General features: G+C 33.4%; 2 protein-coding genes across 4 annotated transcripts in view; one reads left to right on the top strand and one right to left on the bottom strand.

The window, feature by feature from the left end:
• LOC106640571 (uncharacterized) overlaps positions 1-6,363 on the top strand; it is a 17,437-nt gene extending 11,074 nt beyond the window's left edge. For all 3 annotated transcript variants that reach the window (XM_089594254.1, XM_014354645.3, XM_089594250.1), the window contains exons 2-8: positions 576-650; positions 761-982; positions 1,047-1,232; positions 1,308-1,460; positions 1,525-1,609; positions 1,703-1,942; positions 2,019-6,363. In XM_089594254.1, coding sequence (XP_089450380.1) covers positions 576-650; positions 761-982; positions 1,047-1,232; positions 1,308-1,460; positions 1,525-1,609; positions 1,703-1,942; positions 2,019-3,724 — 2,667 coding nt within the window. In that variant the 3' untranslated portion in view covers positions 3,725-6,363. The remainder of the gene's footprint in view (positions 1-575; positions 651-760; positions 983-1,046; positions 1,233-1,307; positions 1,461-1,524; positions 1,610-1,702; positions 1,943-2,018) is intronic.
• LOC106640537 (cilia- and flagella-associated protein 70) lies at positions 6,166-21,771 on the bottom strand. The gene is made up of 20 exons (XM_089589966.1): positions 21,670-21,771; positions 21,403-21,598; positions 21,174-21,323; positions 20,854-21,101; positions 20,644-20,787; positions 20,434-20,534; positions 20,234-20,370; positions 20,027-20,161; positions 19,804-19,921; positions 19,606-19,732; positions 14,166-14,306; positions 13,943-14,086; positions 12,362-12,544; positions 12,141-12,274; positions 11,928-12,076; positions 11,688-11,860; positions 11,458-11,604; positions 10,577-10,864; positions 6,422-6,571; positions 6,166-6,282 (listed from the first exon to the last, which is right to left on the bottom strand). The coding sequence occupies exons 1-20, from the start codon at positions 21,769-21,771 to the stop codon at positions 6,166-6,168; spliced, it is 3,084 nt and encodes a 1,027-aa protein (XP_089446092.1).

Raw genomic sequence — 21,771 nt, 5'->3', positions numbered from 1 at the left:
GCGAAATTAGGGCGTACAAGTGTGCATGTGTGAGACGACCGGCAGTCATTTGATGACCAAAAGCTATATTTAGCCAACTATTTATTTTTTTCAATTAATCGCTGACCCCCTGTCTTATTTAAATATCGATGCGCTTTCAACAAAATATGTTTTTTTTTTTTTTTTTTTCCTTTTTTGTTCGATCATTGCTCATCTGGCTTGTTCGATGTTCTGGTCATCTATATTTACTAGCACACGTTACGTTATACCGTTAGTCTCAGTATTAGGCCGACCAAATACCGTTTTGTCACTTTCGCCACTTACTTACCAAGTATCTATTATATTATACATTGCTTCTGTCTCCTGTCTACTGATTTCTTGCTTAGGGTATGTGAACGAAGCTACCAACTTTATGTTGTACAGTACCAGGCAATTACCACAGTAGAGGTACAATTAATAAGTCAATAGACTTATGTCTATCTCACAGATTGATTTGTGTATGCCCTAATTACTGTAAACACACGCAATTCAATTAATTTTTAGCCCTACGTTCTTTAGACTGATGGTTTTAGAGTACGAAATATCAAAATTTTCAGATGGCTTCCAGTGCTCTGGAGGAAAAGATTGAGAAAATCAGATTGCAAAATGAGAAAATTCGGCAGAGATACGAGGTAACATACACGCTTTTAAAACCTTTTAATCCTCTTGCAAATCACCATTTCATAAACAGTTAGATAGATACATTGCATTTGCTATTAACATGTACTGGTGTTTTTAATAGGAAGTAGAAGCTGATAAGAAAAATGCGGCAAAATTAAATGCTCTAGTTCAGTTAGTTCCGTCGGACGACTGGCCGGAAAGAAAAGAACCTCCTGAGTTCTCAGTTGCACCAAAAAGTTCTCAGAAACTGAAACCCAGTAAGGATCACAGTGACAGACAAGCTCCCCAACATCATGTGGCAGTTCCAGATAGACCATCCAAGAAAGATCATAAATTTCCTCAGGTAAGAGTGTTGATTTTGACCATGTGCCAAAAAAATTAATGAACTGTCGAATGGAATTCTTTAGGGCAAAGGACCTCCACCAGACCCAAAGTATAATTTTTTAGCAGATTCAGAAAGGGAAACTCGTGGAGCAGATGAAGGTAAAAATGAAGATGATAAAAACAAATCTAGAAATAAAACACCTCGTGGATCTACCAGACGAAGAGGTGGTGGCAATGGTGCAGGAAATGGAAATCAACCATTTTTCAAAGTAAAAATACACTAGTTTTATCCATCTCCTAATTACGTAGTCATAGTTTTTAACTGCAATTTCTTTGTTTTTCAGGATAATCGTGGTCCACATGCTTTTCACAGTAAAAGTGAATCTTTACCTGAATACGAAGCATGGAGAGCGGAACGCGATAGGATTGATGAAGCACGTATCAACAGGCAGAAAACAGCTGAAGGCAACTGGCGGAGGGAGTGGGATGTTAATAAGGTATCTGCAATCAAATTAAATTTTTTCTTTGGCTGTACTCTCATGAACCTAATTTTTTTTATAGGTAAATGTTGAAAAAGCATCAGAAACTGTGCAAAAAGTAGACTCCAATCGTAAAGATTACGATAGAAGGAATAATTATTACGAAAGTAAGTTTCATAAAATTTTCAGCTGTAAATCATTTTTCAGTAATCATAGAATTTTGCTGGCAAACTTATTTTTTTACAACCGTTCATTTTAAGATGATTACTCAATTCGAGGACATGGTGGAGGTAGAAATCACGGCTTGCAAAAGAATCATGGTAATCAAGATCATCGTCGTCCATATCATGATTACAATCAATCGTACGAATACAAAAGACAACCTGACAGTACATTCTCTCTTTCTGATGATAAAATGATAGGCTCTGCTACTGATCAAAGTGTCAAAGTATCAGCAAATCCTATTAATCAAGTGAAGGGTCCAGTTATGAGCGTTAAAGGTTACTAAAACAATTTTTTTACAATTAATTGTTTATAATTTTTAAGACTTTTGAATATAATTTTTTTTTTTTTCAGTGAGTTCACCTAGCATCGCAGGAACTGGTAGAGTTGGTCCCCGTCAAAAGAGCCGTGTTACTTACAGCAGCCAATCCGACGCCGATATGAGTCTTCATGAGCCTAAAAATGTTCCTCGACCAAAGTCTTTTGACGATAAAACAGCAGCAATGAGTTTTACTACAGTTGGACCATCACAAAAAACAACTCCAAAGAGTCCTTTCATGCAGCAAAAAAAAGAAGGTAACACAAAATCTCCCTATCTACAAAGAAAAGAACTCCGAGGTGAAGATCAATCCACCCATCCCAAGAATCCAATGAAAAGCTTGAATTCCCCGAAAAACGAGCCTAAAGATCAGAGGCCAAATCATCATACCCCTAAGCCTCCACGAGTGCAAAGACGGGTAACTCAAAAACCAGTTACAGAAACGGCGCAAAGTGTTCCTAATAGCTCTGATAACGCGATACCTTCTGAATATATTCCTAGTAAATCGTTTAATAGTGAAAATGTTGCTGAGCAAAAACCTATTATTGATGATGATAATGAAATAATTGCTGATGAATGTAACCAATTCAATGTTGAATTAACTGATAAATCTAAGAGTTCAGATGATTGTATCCAAATTGTTAAACCTGTTGATCAAAGTATGTGCAATAATTATGTTGAAAATTGCAATGTTGAAGTTAATAATGATAAGGTTAATCAAATCAACGAAAGTGATGGAGTCGATTCTGAAACTGATAGTAGCACTCAAAATATTGAAGAAATCCGTGAAATTTGTGAAACTGTTGAAACTAATCAAGATGGTGTGGCTTGTCAAGGTAAAAATGATAAAAGCATTGATGAGAAAGAAATGGAAATTAGTTCGTCCGACGATACAGTAGTGACCAAACCTGAACAGATAAGTGAAGAAGAGTCACACGAACTAGTTATAAATGAGGGTACTCTGTCAGAAAACCAAAATGAAATCGTTAGTGTTGAAGAAAACACAGAACCAGTCGTCCCACGTGAAGAACTTCACTCTTTAATTTCTCAAGAAATTAATGAATGTGAAGAAAAATCCGACCCAGTCGATGAAATTAAAGCTACTGAATCTGAGAACAAAACTCACGCTTTATCTTCCGGTAAGTCTGAAGAGGAAGAAAGAATGAGTAATGTGTGTGAACAAAAATTAGGTGTTGAATCTCAGCAGATGAACTCTGACTTGGACAGTAGTAGTGAGCCAGCGGAATCGAAAGCAATAGAATCGTCCGATTTAGATGCTGTGCAAAACACATTCTTGAATGACAGTGGAATTGCAGATGCGGATTGTGGATTGGGAACAAGCAATACTAGTGAGTTTGACAACTCTCAAAATCGATCTGCCGATGACAGTGGCCTAGTATTTGATTCCGACAAAGCTCAGTGTGACATAAACAACACGGTTGGAGAAACCTACTCTCCAAACGATATTCAAAAAAATTTTACAGCTCAATCCGATCCAGTGGACGTAACCAAAGAAAATTGTGAAAAATTGGAGGAAATCTGTGATAAACGTAGTGCCGTGTACGAAGTAGTTGATCAAGCAGAGGAAAAGCAGGTGAAAATGAGTGGCAGTAACGAGGCAGCAGTTATACCTGAGGGTAATTCTACCAAAGACAACGGTGACAACGACGCTATTAAAATTTTGCTTCCTGACATTCATAAAGATAAGTCATCAATCGATGAAAATTTTGATGAAAAATAATCATCAACAAATGCTGCTGAGAAAACAGATTAGCTTTTCTCTTTGTAAGCACACATGTGTTCTAACTTACTGTAAAAGACTTGAGTTTTTAGAGTTTAAAAGTAATAGCGGCTCTTTGAATGAGTGAAAAATCTATTTTGCGCATCGCGTATAGAGGTAAGTTTATAAAATATATTTGAAATTTAAAATTTATAATGCTGTTCCATAGACATTCAACGATTTAACTGTGCAATTTAAAGTTTAATTGATGCAGTAGAACAAATAGATTTTTCATAGTTTCATAGCAGCTGTATGTATAAGATAAGTTTTGATTGAAAATAAGGTAATGGATGCAAAGATGCAATAACTATGTAACATGCTAGGGGGCTAAAAGTGAAAAATGTCTGTATATCTGCACAATCAGTCAACCTTCCGCCCGAAGCTACACTTTAAATCGTGTCCATGCCAGGAAAACTGGCAAAAAAAAAACGATTATTCTCATGTTCATGGCAATGTGCACATTTGAGACATTTTTTACGTCTTAACCCTATAGCTGCGTGAGGTACTAACTATTGTATCCGCAAGAAAATACACGAAGATTCGTCAATCTTTTCAACTTCTTACTCATATTCATGTATATTATATTGAGGAGTCTGTAGTTGAGATGACCTTGTTTTTAAGAAAATTAAAGAAGAAAAAAAGGAATCGCGCAAAATTCAAAGTTCGTGCATATGAATGAATTAACATGTAGATGTTTGCTAAACAGTGATAATCTAGCCAGATAAAAGGATTGTGATAAAGATGATGAAAAAAAAAAAAAAATTTTTGTCGGAAAATTAAATTGGATAGCCATTGGCTAAAAAATGATGATGTGCAACGAAGCAGGAGCACTTTTTTTCTACCGATAGATTTAAAAAACAAAAGGCTGGTTTATCTATGTTTGATGCGAAAAAGAACAGCCATACTTTATATTTTTTAAATCGTATGAGGTCTGATTCGCTCCCATCAGACGTCTTTTGTATCGATTTTTGCGAGTTGTGAGTTATAAAATGCGATAACACCTCTTTCTTCTTCTCCTTTCTGGCTTATTTCTCTTTTGCATGTGTAGCTAATCTTGACTGATACATATTGAGCTCAGCTGTTTTCAGATATTATTCTATCAATAGGTAATGTTGTCTTGCATGAGTGAATCAATTGATGCCGTAAGTAAAAAAGCGATCATATAGTGATAAGTTACGTATTCTTTACGTACTATAATAGTCAATATCGCTTTTTTCTTAATTTAGTTTATTGATAAGTTTATTCGATTTAATACACTAATATTTATTATCAAAAGTATTTATATAATTATAAAAAAAGTGTCATTTATTTAAAATTACAAATTACGTGTTTCTTAATGGCTTATTTTGATGCCACCGCTTTATTAGCCATTTTTTGAACAAAGTTAACTGACTCACTGACTTCTTGTCTACATGACTTTATTGTAAATCCATAGAAAAAAAGATTAATTGCCCATGAATTTGTTTCAATCAATAATTGTTCATTTTTTAAACAAGATGATTATTCTTCCATAATTGAGTCTTTAAAAAAAATAATAATAACGTACAGTTGCCACGGTTTTCTAGTAATTTTAGTGCCGTTTGTTCAAAGAAAAATTTATCAATCAATTTATTAAGCAGAAAAACAAATTCTCCGTAGTACCGTGCTGAGGCTTAATATGCTTTAACCTTTGATGCTTTGGCCGTTTTGCTTCTTTTTTTTTCTTTTTTTTTTTCTTATACAATAATGTACATGGCAACAAAAAAACATGTATACTTGATCTGCTTTTTATAAAAAAAAATTTTTAGTATTATTTTTTACGTGAGTCGCAACATTAATGTAGTGACGTAAAGAGAACGAGATTGATTTTGGTGGATGGCAAATAATATTTTTATACATTCGTCACGCGAGGCACATAAAATTTAATGCACGTAGCATACTATACTATTTCTTTAAAAATTGAAAAAAAAGAAGCTTAATTTTCAAGCTATTTTTAACGAATTAAATGCATACAGTTTCATAGCTTTATTAATCGCCAAGAAATTTAGTTTTAGTCTGTATGAATTAAATCCTAGATGATATAGTAAGCTCGATAAATTTTTCTTTTACATTAAAAAAAAAACTGTTTTTTATTTGATCGTTATTTCGTATATTTTGTAAAATAACTCATTTATTTATTTTCATTCAATCGTATCGTTTTTTTTATTTCTTATAAACCAGTTACTCGATCAAAAATGTTGTTTTTTTATTATTATTAAGTCACCATCTTATTTATCATCTAAATTTATAATGTTATTAACTATAAACAAAAGACAATATTCATTTAATCATTCTACTAATGCCGCTTTTTAATATTTTACACGTGTAAAATTAAATTGATCAGCAATAAATTAGTGAGAAATGTAATTCATACTCCGAAAAGTTCATCCAACTGTTTTATCGTGATCCAAACTCCCGAGCACAGCGATTGGTGACGAATAGTCAAAAGCATCCATCGAGTGCTTGATGAGCCGCCAAATTTTGTCACTCTTTAGGTCGTTCTAAAAAAAAATAAACGAGGGAAAAATTTAATTAGGAAAAAAAAATCAAAAAACGAATTGTTAATAAATCTGTAATATCTAAAAAAATGATGGTCTTGTAATTATTTTTTTCAATTTACCCACTTTTATTACTCCTTACCTTTACCATTTGCCTGTAACACTGAGCAAATTCATCGCGTCGATGTTGCGCCATACTCAACAAACACAAGTAAGCCCAGACCTCAGCGTCTTCGTCGTCGATTCTATTCGCTTCCATGAGCGCCACTTCGCTCTCCTCGTAAATCTTTAGCTATAAGGATAAACCAGTAATTTTTTACTCGTCAAAATTATTGGTTATATTCTAGTTTTCAAAAATGTTGGGAAAAAATCGTTTTGTTACTCCAAAAGAAAATACTAACTCTAGATTTTTTTTATTTTTATGAAAAAAATATGTAGACTGTGTTTTAAAAAATATGTTTTCAAGATTAGCAGTGTTTAAAGATAGGATTAAATTTACAGATATTTTGGAAATAGATAGACATGAAAATTAACCTGAAACTTTCACTTTTACGAAAAAATCTCATTTGTTAATATAGTATGGAGTTTTTTTTTTTTTTTTTTTTTTTAATTACTCTAGAGTTGAAAGTTTCTAAAAAGAAATTTATTTTTTCTAATGACTACGATAGTAGTTAAGTACAGTACAGAGCCAAAGGGGCAGTGAGCAGTGGTGGTTGTAAACATATCACAACACTATAAATATGAAGTCTAGCAATGTTGTCGCATTGACTGTAACACCAGCGTATCGGCAGCACTGAACTTATTGGAATACTTCAACATTATTTTGGTAAATATAAATCTTAACTTAAAATGAGTAAATATGTAGAATATGTAGTTTACTTTGCATGTTTCCTTTTTTTAACTTTTGCAAAAAAAAGTATTAGGATTATTTTTTAATACTTTAAAAAAAAAATAGTGAGTACTTTTTTTCTATAATTAAAAACAGTCACACCTCACAAGCTCTGATGATTTATTCATTAACTTCTTATGATTAGTATTTTGATATCTTCGGTAACTTATTTCGATTTATTTCTGCACCATAAGCAGAATTTGAAAAGTGAACATTAAAAAACTAAAAAATTCATTACGTCACCAACAATGACGTGATAATGTAATGTAAAGTTGGCAAATAAAAAATTTTACGAAAATTCTATATAATAATTCTTATTTATATATAAGGTAGGTTTTGAAAATAACTTTAAAAATTTTCGAGTTGTTAAATAACCTTAAGAAGCTACAGATACTTAAAAAGTAAAATTAATAAACCAAAGATTCGAGCTTTAGGAAAATTTCCATCTATATTAATTAAAAATATATAGATCAATAGGGTTCTTGCACAAAAAGTATATTTTCTGTTTTCAATTGAACAAAAACCGACTGTTTAATTTATAAATATATGACGTCATTTAACAACGCATCCTTGACTATGCTATGTTCCATCTCAAAAAGTTTTCTTTTGACTGAAAAAAGATAAAAGAAGTGTCCAATGTTTTCTGATAATCTACTTAACGGACCAAATAAAGTTTGATAACTAATTTGTAACAGTAACTATTTTATTCTTCATGTTGGAACGATATTTTTCTTGCATTAGGTTAAAAACATTTTTAAATCGTTTACAAACTAAAAACAAGTGATGTAAATTTGAACTAAGCATCAGTTCGATGTCTCACTTTACAAAATCTCTTCAATTTAAAAAATACCACAAAAAATTGACTTATTATGCCGAGTAGAGAAACTAATTTTTCCGGACTACAGAGAAATACCAGATCACTTAACCACTTGGATAAATATCAATTTGTGACAAGATGATGCTAAAAACTTACACTTAAATGCTTCTCTAACATAATTTCATTAATTTTTCTATTGCATCCTCGAAGTGAACAAATTTTCTAGCTATTCTTATCTTTGACCAATAAAGATAAAAACTAATTTGATGCATTTTCGAAAAACGAAGAAAGTTGGCCTATATAAATACGTTGTAAAAATTATAACTAGATGTGCTTTTTTATTATTTTAGAAAATAAGATAAGGTTTATTTCTGATGGTCACTAAATATACTTTGAAAAATTTATTCAAATAATTTTAATGGCTTCTATTTGTCTTCTACGCTTACCTGGACATAATAAAAAAAAAAAAAATTGTGTATTTGTGCATACTTGGTGACACATAATTGTCTTTCTTAGTAGATTGTTTGATTTTTTGAAGTAATCAGAAGACCTTATTTATTCTCACTTTAAAATATTAAGTTTTTAGTTGAATTAAAATAACTTTTAGTTTGGCTACGTTATTAATTTATTGTTATTTTTTTACGTATACCATTCATTAGTAGTACCAATTCAACGTAAAACAAGTTTTTGTAGGGATACTTTACGTCACAATTTAATTAATAGTATAATCCTTTCTGCACTTATTAGTGCTTCAATGCATCGGTAGAAGATGCATTCACAGAACTACAGATTATTTATATATTGAACAATAATTCTGATCTTTTCTTTTGTGTGTAAGACTGTCTTATAAACAGTTATTTAATTCATCTTCGTAAATGCGAAAATTCAGAACAATGATTACGTGCAATCAGTCATCGGAAACAAATGACCAGAATTTTATTAAAATCTCAATTTTGATAGCAAAAATAGTTAATAAACTTAATTTGTATCATACATTGTTTTTTTAAAAGCATTTCAAATGAAGAAATATATAGTTAAACCACTCAAATATTGCTACCAATGATTTATCATTTTATTTTTCAAAGCAGCTTCATCACCACAACTGCAAGAACAACAGCTACAACATTAGAATTATGAGCAACAACAGTTACAAGACCACAGTAACGTCGGCTGGTGTTTTGGTCCATGAAAAGTGCAAACTCTGTGGCACTTATGGTATAAAATCGAAAAACTGTGGTAAGATAGGATCATATCAATGTTTTTCATGTAAACGTAAAAATATAGCCATTATTGTTGATGTAAAAACCAAAAGTCCCTCATCTGAATGTATGGATTTCTATCATTGCAAAATCTGTCAACTTCGTTTTACTAACGAAAATGCTGTTAAAATACACACTACCAGCTGTAGAAAGTGGATGTCAAAAAAATAACATTTTATTATGTATGGAAAATCAAGTCCAAGTTGATTTGAATACTATTTAAATAATAAATCTTTTGTGATTCATCTCTTAAATTATTGTTTTTTTCTTATGGAACCTCACTTTCCATTTTCATGTCAGTGCCGAATGAGAGTACTGCAAGTTTTTGACTCATACATACTTAAAATAGCACAACAGATTTTAATAAAACTTGTCAAAGTCGTACGGTATAAGTTTAATCAGTATCCTGCCTAGGACTATCACAAGACAAAACAAAAAGATGTTTTTCAGAATCTTGTCTTATTCTTCAAAAAGTTAAAAATTACAACTGTTCCTCGTAACGTTATGTAGCTGTTTTAGGTGTCGAATACAAGAATGTGTTATGAATAAAGTAAGCTAAATCAGAGCTTATTTAATTTTCGGGAAAAAACAAGATATTTATAAGCTGTTTACCAAAATTGATTGTTATTTAGTATCGACATTTTTATCATATTTATATGAAATTATGCAACGCTTTATTGTTAACCCATTAAAAAAAAGGATTAATAGCACATGAAGTATTTTAAATCAATAATTTTTTAAATCATATTATTATGCCACAAAGAAAAAAAAAATCAGTACTTAAATTTTGGTGCCGTTACTTTAAAGAAAAATTTATGTAAAAAGTATTTGCCATTTTTTGTCATTTAAAGAAAAAAAACAATCAATTTATTAAGCAGAAAAACAAATTCTCCGTAGTACCGTGCAGAGGCTTAATATGCTTTAATCTTTGATGCTTTGGCCTGTTTTCTTCTACTTTTTTTTTTTTTTTTTTTTAAATTACTCCAAAGCTTAAAGTATTTAAAAAAAAAGTTATTTATCCTCTACTAAATTACGAGAGCTTATACACTCATACAAGAACAAGAAAAACTTTTGTTCCACGGTGAACTGCACTATTCATTTTCCAATATTTTTCAAAAATCAGTGATGTAAATGTTGCTTGAAATATTTTTACATATTTTTGCAAGCATTTTAACAATGACCATTAGAAACTGAACAATCAATTCTCATACAGGCATGAAACGACTGTGGATGCTTGATCACCTTACAGACATCATTTGTGAAAAGACAAAGATTTGTATCCCTTGCGCAGGAAAAAAGTTGAAAGCCAAAATCTTTCTGGTACACACTTACGTGATAGCTCGCGATCCCAAGGCCAAGCCAAGTCTTGCAGGTGCGGTGTGGGCATGCGCTGGCTCGCAGGAAGACGTTTCTCGCGCGTTCGTACTCCTCGGAGTCGATGTAGTGAAAGCCCAATCTCATGTGGACCAGATGAATGGCCTCCGGTCTGTCGTACATCATGTCGACCGATTCATAGTTCACAATTGCCTCGTAGGTGATGTGCAGCTTGTAACGCGAGTGGCCCAGTAGAGCAGCCACGCTGTACTCCTGTGGATGAGACGACATGGAAGATCGAAGAAGCTGGTTGCCGATAGTGTCACGTTTTTTTTCATACCCAAAAATATACCTCAAAGATGTAAGAAAAAGGTTTCAAAAATAACTATTGAATGTACCGTCATTCCGATACCTCATGGTATTTTTCTCTAATCAAAATGAAAACCAGATGTTGGTGGGTTCTATCCAATTTTGCTCAATTCGTTTGTTCATTTGATATTAAAAAAATTACACTTTTTTCGTCTCTGCAGCCTAATTTTTGTAAGTTTCACCAACAACTCATTCTTGTGCCGAATTCTACACAAGATTGAGGACTCAGGAAGATTATTTAGCAAATTATCTTTTGAGGCAACGTAAAAAATCACAGTTATATCATTATACATATTGTTCCATCAATCTCCTATACGATTGAAAAATGTATGATTTCATTCTGCGAGACCTTCCCCGATTTTCCATTCCAAATCTTCTAATCAAAGGATTTTTCAAGCGCAAGCATGTTTTCGATCCCTCTCGCCCTGAATCTCGTAAACAGCCAAATCGGTAAACCACAAACACGCAGCCGCGTTTACACCCGGTCCATCCAACACGATTCAATTGAGGACAACGATGTAAAAACGTACCAGGCCGATTGTCATTTCAGCCTCGCTCAGTAGAGTTATCGCGCCCGCGTGGTCGCCGCGCAGGTAGTGACAGACGCTCGTGAAGTACAGAAACTCGACGTCCCTCTCGCCATGGCACAGCTCTTGGGCTAGAGCCATTTCGGCAAACTTTGGGGAAAAAACACATTATGGTAACAATTACTTTCGTATCGATTAAATACTCTCAACTATAATTTGTAATGCCCAGTCACCTCGTAGAGGTTCAGTTTGAGCAGCAGCACCGCCGTGAGGTGGAAAATCCGGTTTTTTCTGCAGAGCATCGTTGACCACGCGACAGCCTCTTGGTCGAGAAAACTCGTGTCTTCCGTGTCACGCGTCCTGTCATGCAGGCACTTTTCCGCAGTACTGAGGGTAAGGTCAATGCCTGGAAAAACATGATTATGTATTAAAATTCTTATACACGCATGTCTCCGTAATTTACAATCAGTTACCTGGATAGTACTGGATCTTTACGTAAAACAAGTGTAAGACAGCCCAGCCCTCGGCAAACCGCGGGTACATGTAAAGGATGGACTTCAAAAATACCTCCGCGTTGTTGTAATCTTCTTTCAAGGCAAGTAAAATCCCGTAAAACATCAATCTACGGAACGATTAAATATATTATTTTGATTAAATTTCAACGATTAGTAGAAATTTAAGTTTACCCAATTTTGTGGCGAGCGTTCAACTCGATGGCTTCCCTGCAGCATTCGGTCGCCTCGTCGAACTCGGACTTGCCTGCGAAATAAGCCGCGTACCTCACCCACGCGTCCGGGTTCTTGCGATCCTCGTATACCAACTAAATCATACACTTCATGAAATAAACGAGTTCCACCCGATACAATGTATCCTCTGTACAATCGGTCGCTATTTCATTATAATGTACTTTTGTAAAGAGCATGTCGGCTTTTTTGTGGTCTCCGAACTCGTGAGCCTCTTCAGCGCGCAGCCAAAGCTCGTCGGAGCTTTCGTCGGTGCAAGGCGTGAGCGATTGCCGAACCTCCAATTTGTCGTTCAGTGCCGTGTGCATTTGCTCCACCAAGAACGTGTAGCACGAGGTGATGAAATTCTAGCGAGTAATTTTTTTTGATGGTTAATTTTGTGTCTGTCGACGTTTGAACGAGCCAAATGCTGCTAATCGGTAGTATTTACTAATTTAGCTGAGGGAAATGTGCCGTTGAAAAGATGGTGGTTGTTACCTGTCGATTTTTCAAAGTATTTATATAAATAAAATACTCTGTGTTGACATATATGTTTGAGACAGGAAATACATCTTACTATTAATTTTCTCGGAAAATACAAAGTCGTGAAACCGAAGCATGGATAAAACAATATTGACTTTGAAAAAGAGACAAGTACGTAAAGTTAAAGATTGTTTGACCACAGGTATCGGTTTAAAAATAGAGAAACAAATTTATATCACGAAGACAGATTACCTAGTGAGGGAGACTGACGGGGATAAATGTGTAGATTGAGATAGCGAGATAAAAACAAATATCGCAGAAGAAATGGATACAGAGACCTAGTAATAAAAACATGGCGGCTGAAATTACGTGTCTCGATGCAGAAAAAATAAGGACGTATAAGTGCTCACCAAGGAGTACGTTAATTAAAGACTCTAGAAAGAGTATCGGAAACTTAGAAGAACATTTTCATACAGATGGACGATAGATGAGTTTTGATAGAGACTCAAAAATAAATAAAACGACAAAGAGATCAAGAGAAAGCCAAGATAAGCAAAAATGTGAACATAAGGAATTAAAATAATAGCATGAACAGAAAGCTATTTGAGGACTGTCTTATTTAGACATATCTACAGAGGAAGAAACACAAAAAGTAAAATCGGCTAGTGGATATGAAAAATAAGTAAGTAACGGCATAAAAACATAGATAGCCACTAATATTGGGTTTAAAGGTTTAAACAAAGGTTTAAAGATAAAGGCAATTAGAATCCAAAGTTGTTTTAAATTCTAACAAGCAGAACTATGACTCTTTGAGTCACTTTGACTGCTACAAAGCGTTAGGAATCATTTGTAGTGGGTTTTGGCAAGCTGCATTAATGTCATTAAAAAATAGCCTAAAAAATTGCACATTATATTCTTGATAACAAGTATATACAGCATGATATGTAACGGTGGCATTTCCCGAGAACTGCGTGTAGAGCGATTTTTTCTGACGCGAACCCCGTTGGAATTAATTTTTTAGGGCAAATTGCTTTTAAATGGGAGCCGATTGAAAATACGTTCCAAACTACCCCTAAATGATTCATAATAAAGTATATCAACCAACAGTGCTGAAAATTTTTTTTCGTAATTTCGTTGCACAGTTTTTTGTTGCTAATTCATTACTACTTTATGAGGTATTTATCTCTGGAGATGAATAATGTGACTAGTGCTAAGACCGGTTATTAGAAGAGGGCCAATCAGGTCGTAGTTTCAGATTGATTGAAAGAAAGGGCTTAGTGAACCTGGTTTTCCATTGAATACCATCCGGAAGGCTTGAGCGCAAGCTTCTGATCTAGCAAGTTGATGATTTTGCTCTTCAGCTTATCACGTATCGTGGCGTACTTCCCAGACTCATGAAGATACTGTTTAAAGCGACTCAAATCGTCCTGCGGTGAATTAAAATCAAATGTTTAGGCTTGCGAGAATACAAAGTTCAGTTCTTGAATTTTCATAACATCGACCAACTTGAATGTAATAGTAAGGACATGTCATTGCATCACCGGAATTGGGCTTGGGATTGGCAGATTGACACGATGTACCCGTTGGGTTAGAGTACTTTGTCATTTTCTCATGCTCTTCTTGCCACTTGTGTTTTTCAACGAAATCCTGAAATTTTATTTTCTCTAGTTAATTAAGTCCATCAAACAATAGTTGTCTTAAAATAATGTAGATCTACTAGTAAAAATATATTTGCCCGACCACGACGTCGTAAAGATTTTTGGTGTCTTGAATATAATCATACAAAAAATTTTTTTAGTTGTTTACAATACTTTGAAAAGAAGCTTTTAAGCTTGTCAAGTTTAAAAATCCAAAAATTATTTTACGGAAATGTTAAATGTGTATTAATACATCATTAGCACTTTATAATCAACTAATTCTTAAATCAAAAATTTTTTTGCTAAATTTACAGTATGATAAATTAAAATATACATTACAAATACGTGATCTCTCACGAGTGACACACTAGTTTCTGTATACATGTGAGTCAGCCTAGTATCAAATAAAAAAAAAAATAAAAAAAAAAAAACCGAGAGAGAGAGAGAGAGAGAGAGAAAGTGAGTAAACAAAAAGGTGCTCTTTTTCATGTACTGTCGATTTACTTAGCGTTGATCTCACACCCCTCCCACCTCTATAGTGGTATAGTTCAGCTACACTCAGCAACTGTAGGGTGGCATTTACATGTATCGATTTAACGCCAAAATCAAAATTTTTTTTCACTTTTGTTGGCGATTTAATTATTTTTAGATGTATGCACAGCTATTTTTTTGCGATTTCTTAATATATTATTGGCAACTTTATGGCTATTTTACACAGGATCAACTAGTTGATCAACTGCCTCATTGTACACGAAAAATAAAACTATTTTACGCAATTTAATAACTATTATCATTTAATTCTTTCAAATGAAACGCAAATGAAAACTCTTCCGCTAACAACTTGACAAAAACGGAATCACTTACTTCCAACTACAATATGCGTAATCAATGACTAACTTAAAGTAGGTCAAAATTCTGGAATCACATACTTCAACAACATAGATTCGGTACATCTATTTTGAAACTTGACTTTCCATGAGTAAAAAATTTTACTCGATAAATGATTGTATTTTTATCAAGTAGTTAACTTAAGAGCTAAAAAACTCTTACTTGCGTTTCGTTTAAAATAATAATTTTTCTTAAAAAATACAGTCACCAACAACATATTTTTTTCAACATGTATAAACCGAATGGTGACTTTTCATAAAAATCATTTACTGATGACTTTGGACAAATGCTAAAATCAAACTAGAAATAATATACATTTACAATTGATAAATTGTATTAGCATTCCGTTTTAAATCGCTCGAGTTGTAGGTTTCATAGTTTTGATGATTATTTAATTCAAATCTTGATTCTTATGAGAAGATTTTTTTAAATCACAGCGCAATAACCAGCATCTTAGGTATATATTATGCACTTACTATATTCATCTGAATTTTCACAGTCTCATTAACTTGTAACGTACGATATGCAAGTAAAACTAAAATTAGACATTATGATGCGGACAGTTTTTTTTTCAGTCTACAGTTGGAGGTGCAATGCGTCAAGGTAGTCGCAATCATTGCATGCTTTTTATACATAATAGTATTTGGAGAGCCATGGTCAGCCAAAGATTGATAGTAAAAACCGATGAAACTAAAAATTGATCTCCAAAGGGTCATTTTTGTTATTACACACAATTTGATGTAAAACTAAACCGTAGATCACGTTAAAAATAGTAAAAAATTTCAAAGCTTTTATCATTCACCCTTAAAATAGAGTTGATAGTTTGTTTTACCGATATCTCATAAGGGGTAAGAGATAAGCTAAAAATAAAAATACTAGCGCGTGAAGTGAACAATTTTTGATAAATAGTATATTTCTTTTGTGGTCACGCTCATAATTTTAAAGTAGGAAACATTCTTTTTATGCTCTTGTGATGTCATCCACTATTTCCTATCGTACAAATGACTATACGAATAGCTATAGCCCAGAGCCAAAGAGGCCGTGGTGGTGGTAAACATATCACAACACTAATAGTATGAAGAGTCTATATATGCTGTCACATTGACTGTAACACCAGCGTATCGGCAGCACTGAACTTATTGGAATACTTCAACATTATTTTGGTAAATATAAATCTTAACTTAAAATGAGTAAATATGTAGAATATGTAGTTTACTTTGCATGTTTCCTTTTTTTAACTTTTGCAAAAAGTATTAGGATTATTTTTGTAATACTTTAAAAAAAAATAGTGAGTACTTTTTTTCTATAATTAAAAACAGTCACACCTCACAAGCTCTGATTATTTATTCATAAACTTCGTATGATTAGTATTTTCATGTCTTCGGTAACTTATTTCGATTTATTTCTGCACCATAAGCAGAATTTGAAAAGTGAACATTAAAAAACTGAAAAATTCATTACGTCACCAACAATGATGTGATAATGTAATGTAAAGTTGGCATAAAAAAAATTGTACGAAAATTCTTTAGTGCTTAACTATAGATAAAAAGAGGTTTCAAAAATAGTTCACATGATTATTGAGTTGTTATATCAACTTGAAAAACTATCTATGGATAATTAGAAAGTAAAATTAATAAATCAAATATACGACCTTTAAGAAAATTTCTATCTATATACTAATTAAAAATTGACAAGTTAATAAGGTTCTTGCATAAAAATTTCACTTGGACCGTCAGGCAAATTATTAAATAATATTGAATACGTATGTAATAATATAATATACAATGTATAATAATAATACTTACTTCTTTTTTTTACTTCAAAAAACAAACAGAGATAAACGAGGAGATAAAGCAAGTTTAATTTACGCGTAGCGTTTTATCTGTAGTAGATATACAGGAGACGTCATTACAACCACCATTCCTTGACTATATTGAGTTTCATCTCTAGAAGTGTTTAACTAAAAAAACTTAATAGACGTGTCCAATATTTTTTCATAATCCACTTAATGAACGGAATTCTTTGTGCCAAAAGTGTATTGAAATTATAACAGTTTCCATGGAAAAAATAATTAAGAAAAGCCTCTTGTATCATTTAGTACAGGGACCAGAGTTTTTTTTTAAATCACGATACAGTAAAGTTTTTCAGCGTGATAAATAGGAGAACAATCATGGAAATACGAAAAAATAATTTGAACAATATAGGTTTGTAGCAACTTCTCGAAACAAATCCTTAAGGTATCGAAAACTAATTTTCCCAAAATAGGGGTAAAGAAAACAAAAATCTAAAAAACTAATGATATTGCCTCGTAGAACTTAAAAAGATTTAAAAATGAGATGTTAAACGCTTCTCTAATATAACTTCATAAATTTTTCTATTGCATTCTTAAACTGAACAAATTTTTTAGCTATTCTTGGCTGTCGACCAAACAAGATGAAAACTAATTTCAATAATTTTCGAAAAATGACGAAAGTTCATGTATAAATATGTTGTAAAAATGATAACTAGATGTTACTTTTTTATTATTTCGGAAAACAAGATAAGAGTTATTTCTTATCATTAGATATACTTTGAAAGTAATGTAAATTTTCAACAGTTGCTCAATTAGTTCGAATAATTTTAATAGCTTCTATTAGTCTTTTACGATTACCTGCAGATAATAACAGAGGTTACTTCATTTTGGGTTAAATTTTTTTTCATTATTCAAAACTTTGTAAAATAACTCAGAAATCGAACATTTTTGACGTTAAAAAAATTGTGTATTTTATACCTGTGTATTAGTAGATTATTTAATTTTTTGAAGTAATCAGAAGACCTTATTTATTCTCACTTTAAAATATTAAGTTTTTAGTTGAATTGAAATAACTTATAGTTTGGCTACGTTATTAATTTATTGTTATTTTTTTACGTATACCATTCATTAGTAGTACCAATTCAATTTAAAACAAGTTTCTGTAGGGATACTTTACGTCACAATTTAATTAATAGTATAATCCTTTCTGCAATTATTAGTGCTTCAATGCATCGGTAGAAGATGCATTCACAGAACTACAGATTATTTATATATTGAACAATAATTCTGATCTTTTCTTTTGTGTGTAAGACTGTCTTATAAACAGTTATTTAATTCATCTTCGTAAATGCGAAAATTCAGAACAATGATTACGTGCAATCAGTCATCGGAAACAAATGACCAGAATTTTATTAAAATCTCAATTTTGATAGCAAAAATAGTTAATAAACTTAATTGTTATCATACTGTTTTCTTGTGGACATTTTAAATAAAGAAATGTATAGTTAAACTACTCAAAGATCGCAACAAATGATTAAATATGTTATTTTTCAGAGCAGCTTCATCGACACAACTGCAGTAACTACATTAGAATTATGAACAGCAACAAATACAATTCGTTTACAACGAATAATACGGCCATAATTGTTGGCGCAAAAACTAAAATGTATACATCTAAAGATTTTCACTGCAGAAATTGTGGATTTAGCTTTAATAATGAATATTCTTTAAGGAACCACACTTTCAGCTGTAGACACTGGACTGCAAAAAAATAATATTTTATTATGTATGGAAAACCCAAGTCCGTGTTGATTTGAACAATAATGTAAATAATTAAAGTATTTTGTGATTCATCAGTTAAAGTGTTATTTTTTCTCACAAGACTTCATTTCTCATTGTCATATTAGTGCCGAATGAGGGTACTGCAAGTTTTTGACGTATATACACTAAAAAAGCCCAACAGATTTCAATAAAACTTGACATATTCGTATGGTATAAGTTTCACCATAGATTACAAGATACTTACTATTAGTATCCTTCTGTCACAAGACAAAACGAAAAGATGGTTTTCAGAATCAGTTCTTATTCTTAAAAAATTATAAATTAGATATTGGTTTGCTCTCGAGTAATTCTTGAAATATTGTCAAGAAATCTCGATTTGGTCACATGTGTAGATATATATAAAGAAAAATTATGTGTGTATGGTGGAACTAGAAAATGACGTATATACATACTACTTATCCGGCTGTGAGACAACTTTTCCTCCTAATTTTATATAGCTTTGTTAGATATTAAGTATAAGAATTTATTATGAATAAAGTAAGCTAAATCAAAGCTCATTTAATTTTTGGGAAATTATTCATAAGCTATTAGCCAAAATTTATTGGTTGTAATTTACCATCGACATTTTAATAATACTTATGTGAAACCGTGCATCATTTTCTTTGTTAACCATACTAAAATTAACTAAATTTTATAAAACGATTTTGATAAATAAAAAAAAAATTTTACGTTGTCTGCCTTATCTGTCCCGAGTAAACGAGCCTAACTTTTCATTATACACTCATCGACGTGTCCTGGAGACAACGTAATAAATAAGAAAAAAAATCCGTAACCATATAATACTTACTCGGTAATCCTCCCCTAGTATATCCACGAGTTGCTTGACACACTCGACGTACTGATCGCGAACCAAGTCCGGAGTGTAAGCGTACAATAAATGCTTCGGCCTCGGCTTCCTCCTCAAATCTTCCAGGCTAAAAATTTCCGCTTTTTTTACACCATTTTTTTAAGCCTATTTTTCTAGTTTTTAACTAAATATACTTACGCTTCTATGTAGTCCTCCAAATCTCGGGACGCAAAGAATGGACGATGCAGTTCGAACTCGATTAGGATCAGAACGGGTGCTCCGCTTTCCGTAAAAAGAGGAAGGTCCTCAACATCATCTTGCACCTCGAATTCGAGCTTTAAGTATTGAAATCAACACAGAAGTAAACATTTTTTTTAGCAGTTTTTGGAAGAACGAGCAATCAATACTGTATCTGCAGCACAAGAGTCATTGCTTCCTCGATCGTGGTCATCCTGATTTGCGGGATCAATGAATATACTCGAGGATAACCCAGTTTTCTCTTTCATTTTTGGCAAACTTTGAGTGAACAGTTGTGACAAGATTCGCGTCTTCGTTGCTAAAATGAAAAAAAAAAAAAATCTAGGTAACGCAATCACCATAATCATATCGATCAACCGATCTCGTTTACTTCCTGGAAAAAGCAACTGCCCCGCGTCCACGTAGCATTGGTAAACCACGGCACCAAAACCATCATCATCGGACTCGTGCTTGGGATCTTCACTGTCTTTTTCCGACACCATTATCTCGAAAGGCCAACACTTGCGTCTTAATTTACAAACATCGCAGCGTCACTTTTTATCGAGAAAAATCTACAACAGCGCAATTCACCTGTTCAACCGATCCACAATATGACCCGCACACTCGTCGTCCAGCAATATTCTGTGCATCGAATTCCACTCGATTCTCTTCTCGTTGCGGTCGATGGTCGTCTAAGAGCAAAACCAAACTCGTAAAGAAGAAAAGCAAAACTTTGTGCATCGAGACGAATAGGGGATCGGTAACTTTTAGGTCGAACCGACGCTTGAAAGAGTTTTTCACGCCTTCGCAGTCGCAGCTGATCTTGTACTTGGACAGCCGCGCTCGACTATTCAGTCCTTCGAGGGCCCTCCAGCTCTTGGTTTGCTCAACGTCGCGGAGCTCCGTCCATTTTCCACGACCGAACACGATGCTCGAATCTTTGATCTTGAACCATATCGTTAACTTTAGTAGGAAGAAAATGTCCTTTCAAAATGAATCGCAGGTACACACGTCTTTGTCCGTGCGCCAAACGGTGCCGCACTTGTAGTCCAGGTGGTTATTGAAGTATGACGGCGGATTGTAAATACTTTCGACGGTGATGGTCAAAAGATTGAACGGCGCGTCTTGCACCTCGACGTCGCAGTCCACCCGTTTAATCGTCACCGATAACCTGGGTAGATTAGCCCAGGACACGATTTCGCCGTCCCAGGATAGCGAGGGTGTCTCAAGGACCAGTTTTTCGGTGCGATACCTTTCCCCTGAGTGAACGTGGTCGTGATTACCTTTGAACTAGATGGTGGCCAAACGAGGTTTTAAAATGAATGGCGTACCCAAAATTATCGGTAACAGATCGACGTTGCACAGACCCAGTGTGCTTTTCTCGCTCCTAGATCGGCGTTTTGGGATTTCTTCGTTACTTTCTTTACCCTTGATGCTTTCGACGGTTTGATCGCGGCTCTCAAGAATTTCAAAAACCTTGACTGAACAGTTCACATCGTGTTTGGTTTATTGTATTTATTTATTTAATTTTGTTTTTTTTCTTATTGCAAATGTATTTACTTAAAACTGGTGATGACACTATGGGTTCTATGCTTCGGAGGTCGTTAGTTGAAAACACCACTTCTGACGTAAAGTCGATGGGATGAGTAGCTTCTATGTTTCCATAACTGGCATCGACGCGAATCAATTCACTTGTCCCCAAAACCGCGTTATCGTGCTCCACCACGAATTCCAGCAATAATCTTTCATTTCTTATCTGTCCGCGATGGAGTGACTTTACTTACAGCTTCAAAACCAGCTTTACAAACGAGGGGATGAGGTACTCACAATGTTTTCGATGCTATCGATGGTTATTTCTATTTGGGCTTCTATCTGTTCTTCTCCGTCATACGAGCACGCACATTCGAAACATTCTTCACTTTTCTCCAT

Source organism: Copidosoma floridanum, unplaced genomic scaffold (assembly GCF_036245765.1).
Source record: "Copidosoma floridanum isolate Cflo_tuat_1 unplaced genomic scaffold, Cflo_Japanese_pri ptg000001l, whole genome shotgun sequence".
Classification (NCBI taxonomy): Eukaryota; Metazoa; Arthropoda; class Insecta; order Hymenoptera; family Encyrtidae; genus Copidosoma; species Copidosoma floridanum.
Note: the sequence above shows the minus strand (reverse complement) of the source record. Positions and strands in the feature narration are given on the sequence as shown.

Coding starts and splice junctions, on each gene's coding strand:
- LOC106640537 (XM_089589966.1), bottom strand. CDS start 21,771: ATGGAGAAAAGTGAAGAATGTTTCGAATGTGCGTGCTCGTATGACGGA. Junction 21,599..21,669: donor TCGATAGCATCGAAAACATT/GTGAGTACCTCA, acceptor CATCGCGGACAG/ATAAGAAATGAAAGATTATT. Junction 21,102..21,173: donor TCTGTTACCGATAATTTTGG/GTACGCCATTCA, acceptor ACGTTCACTCAG/GGGAAAGGTATCGCACCGAA.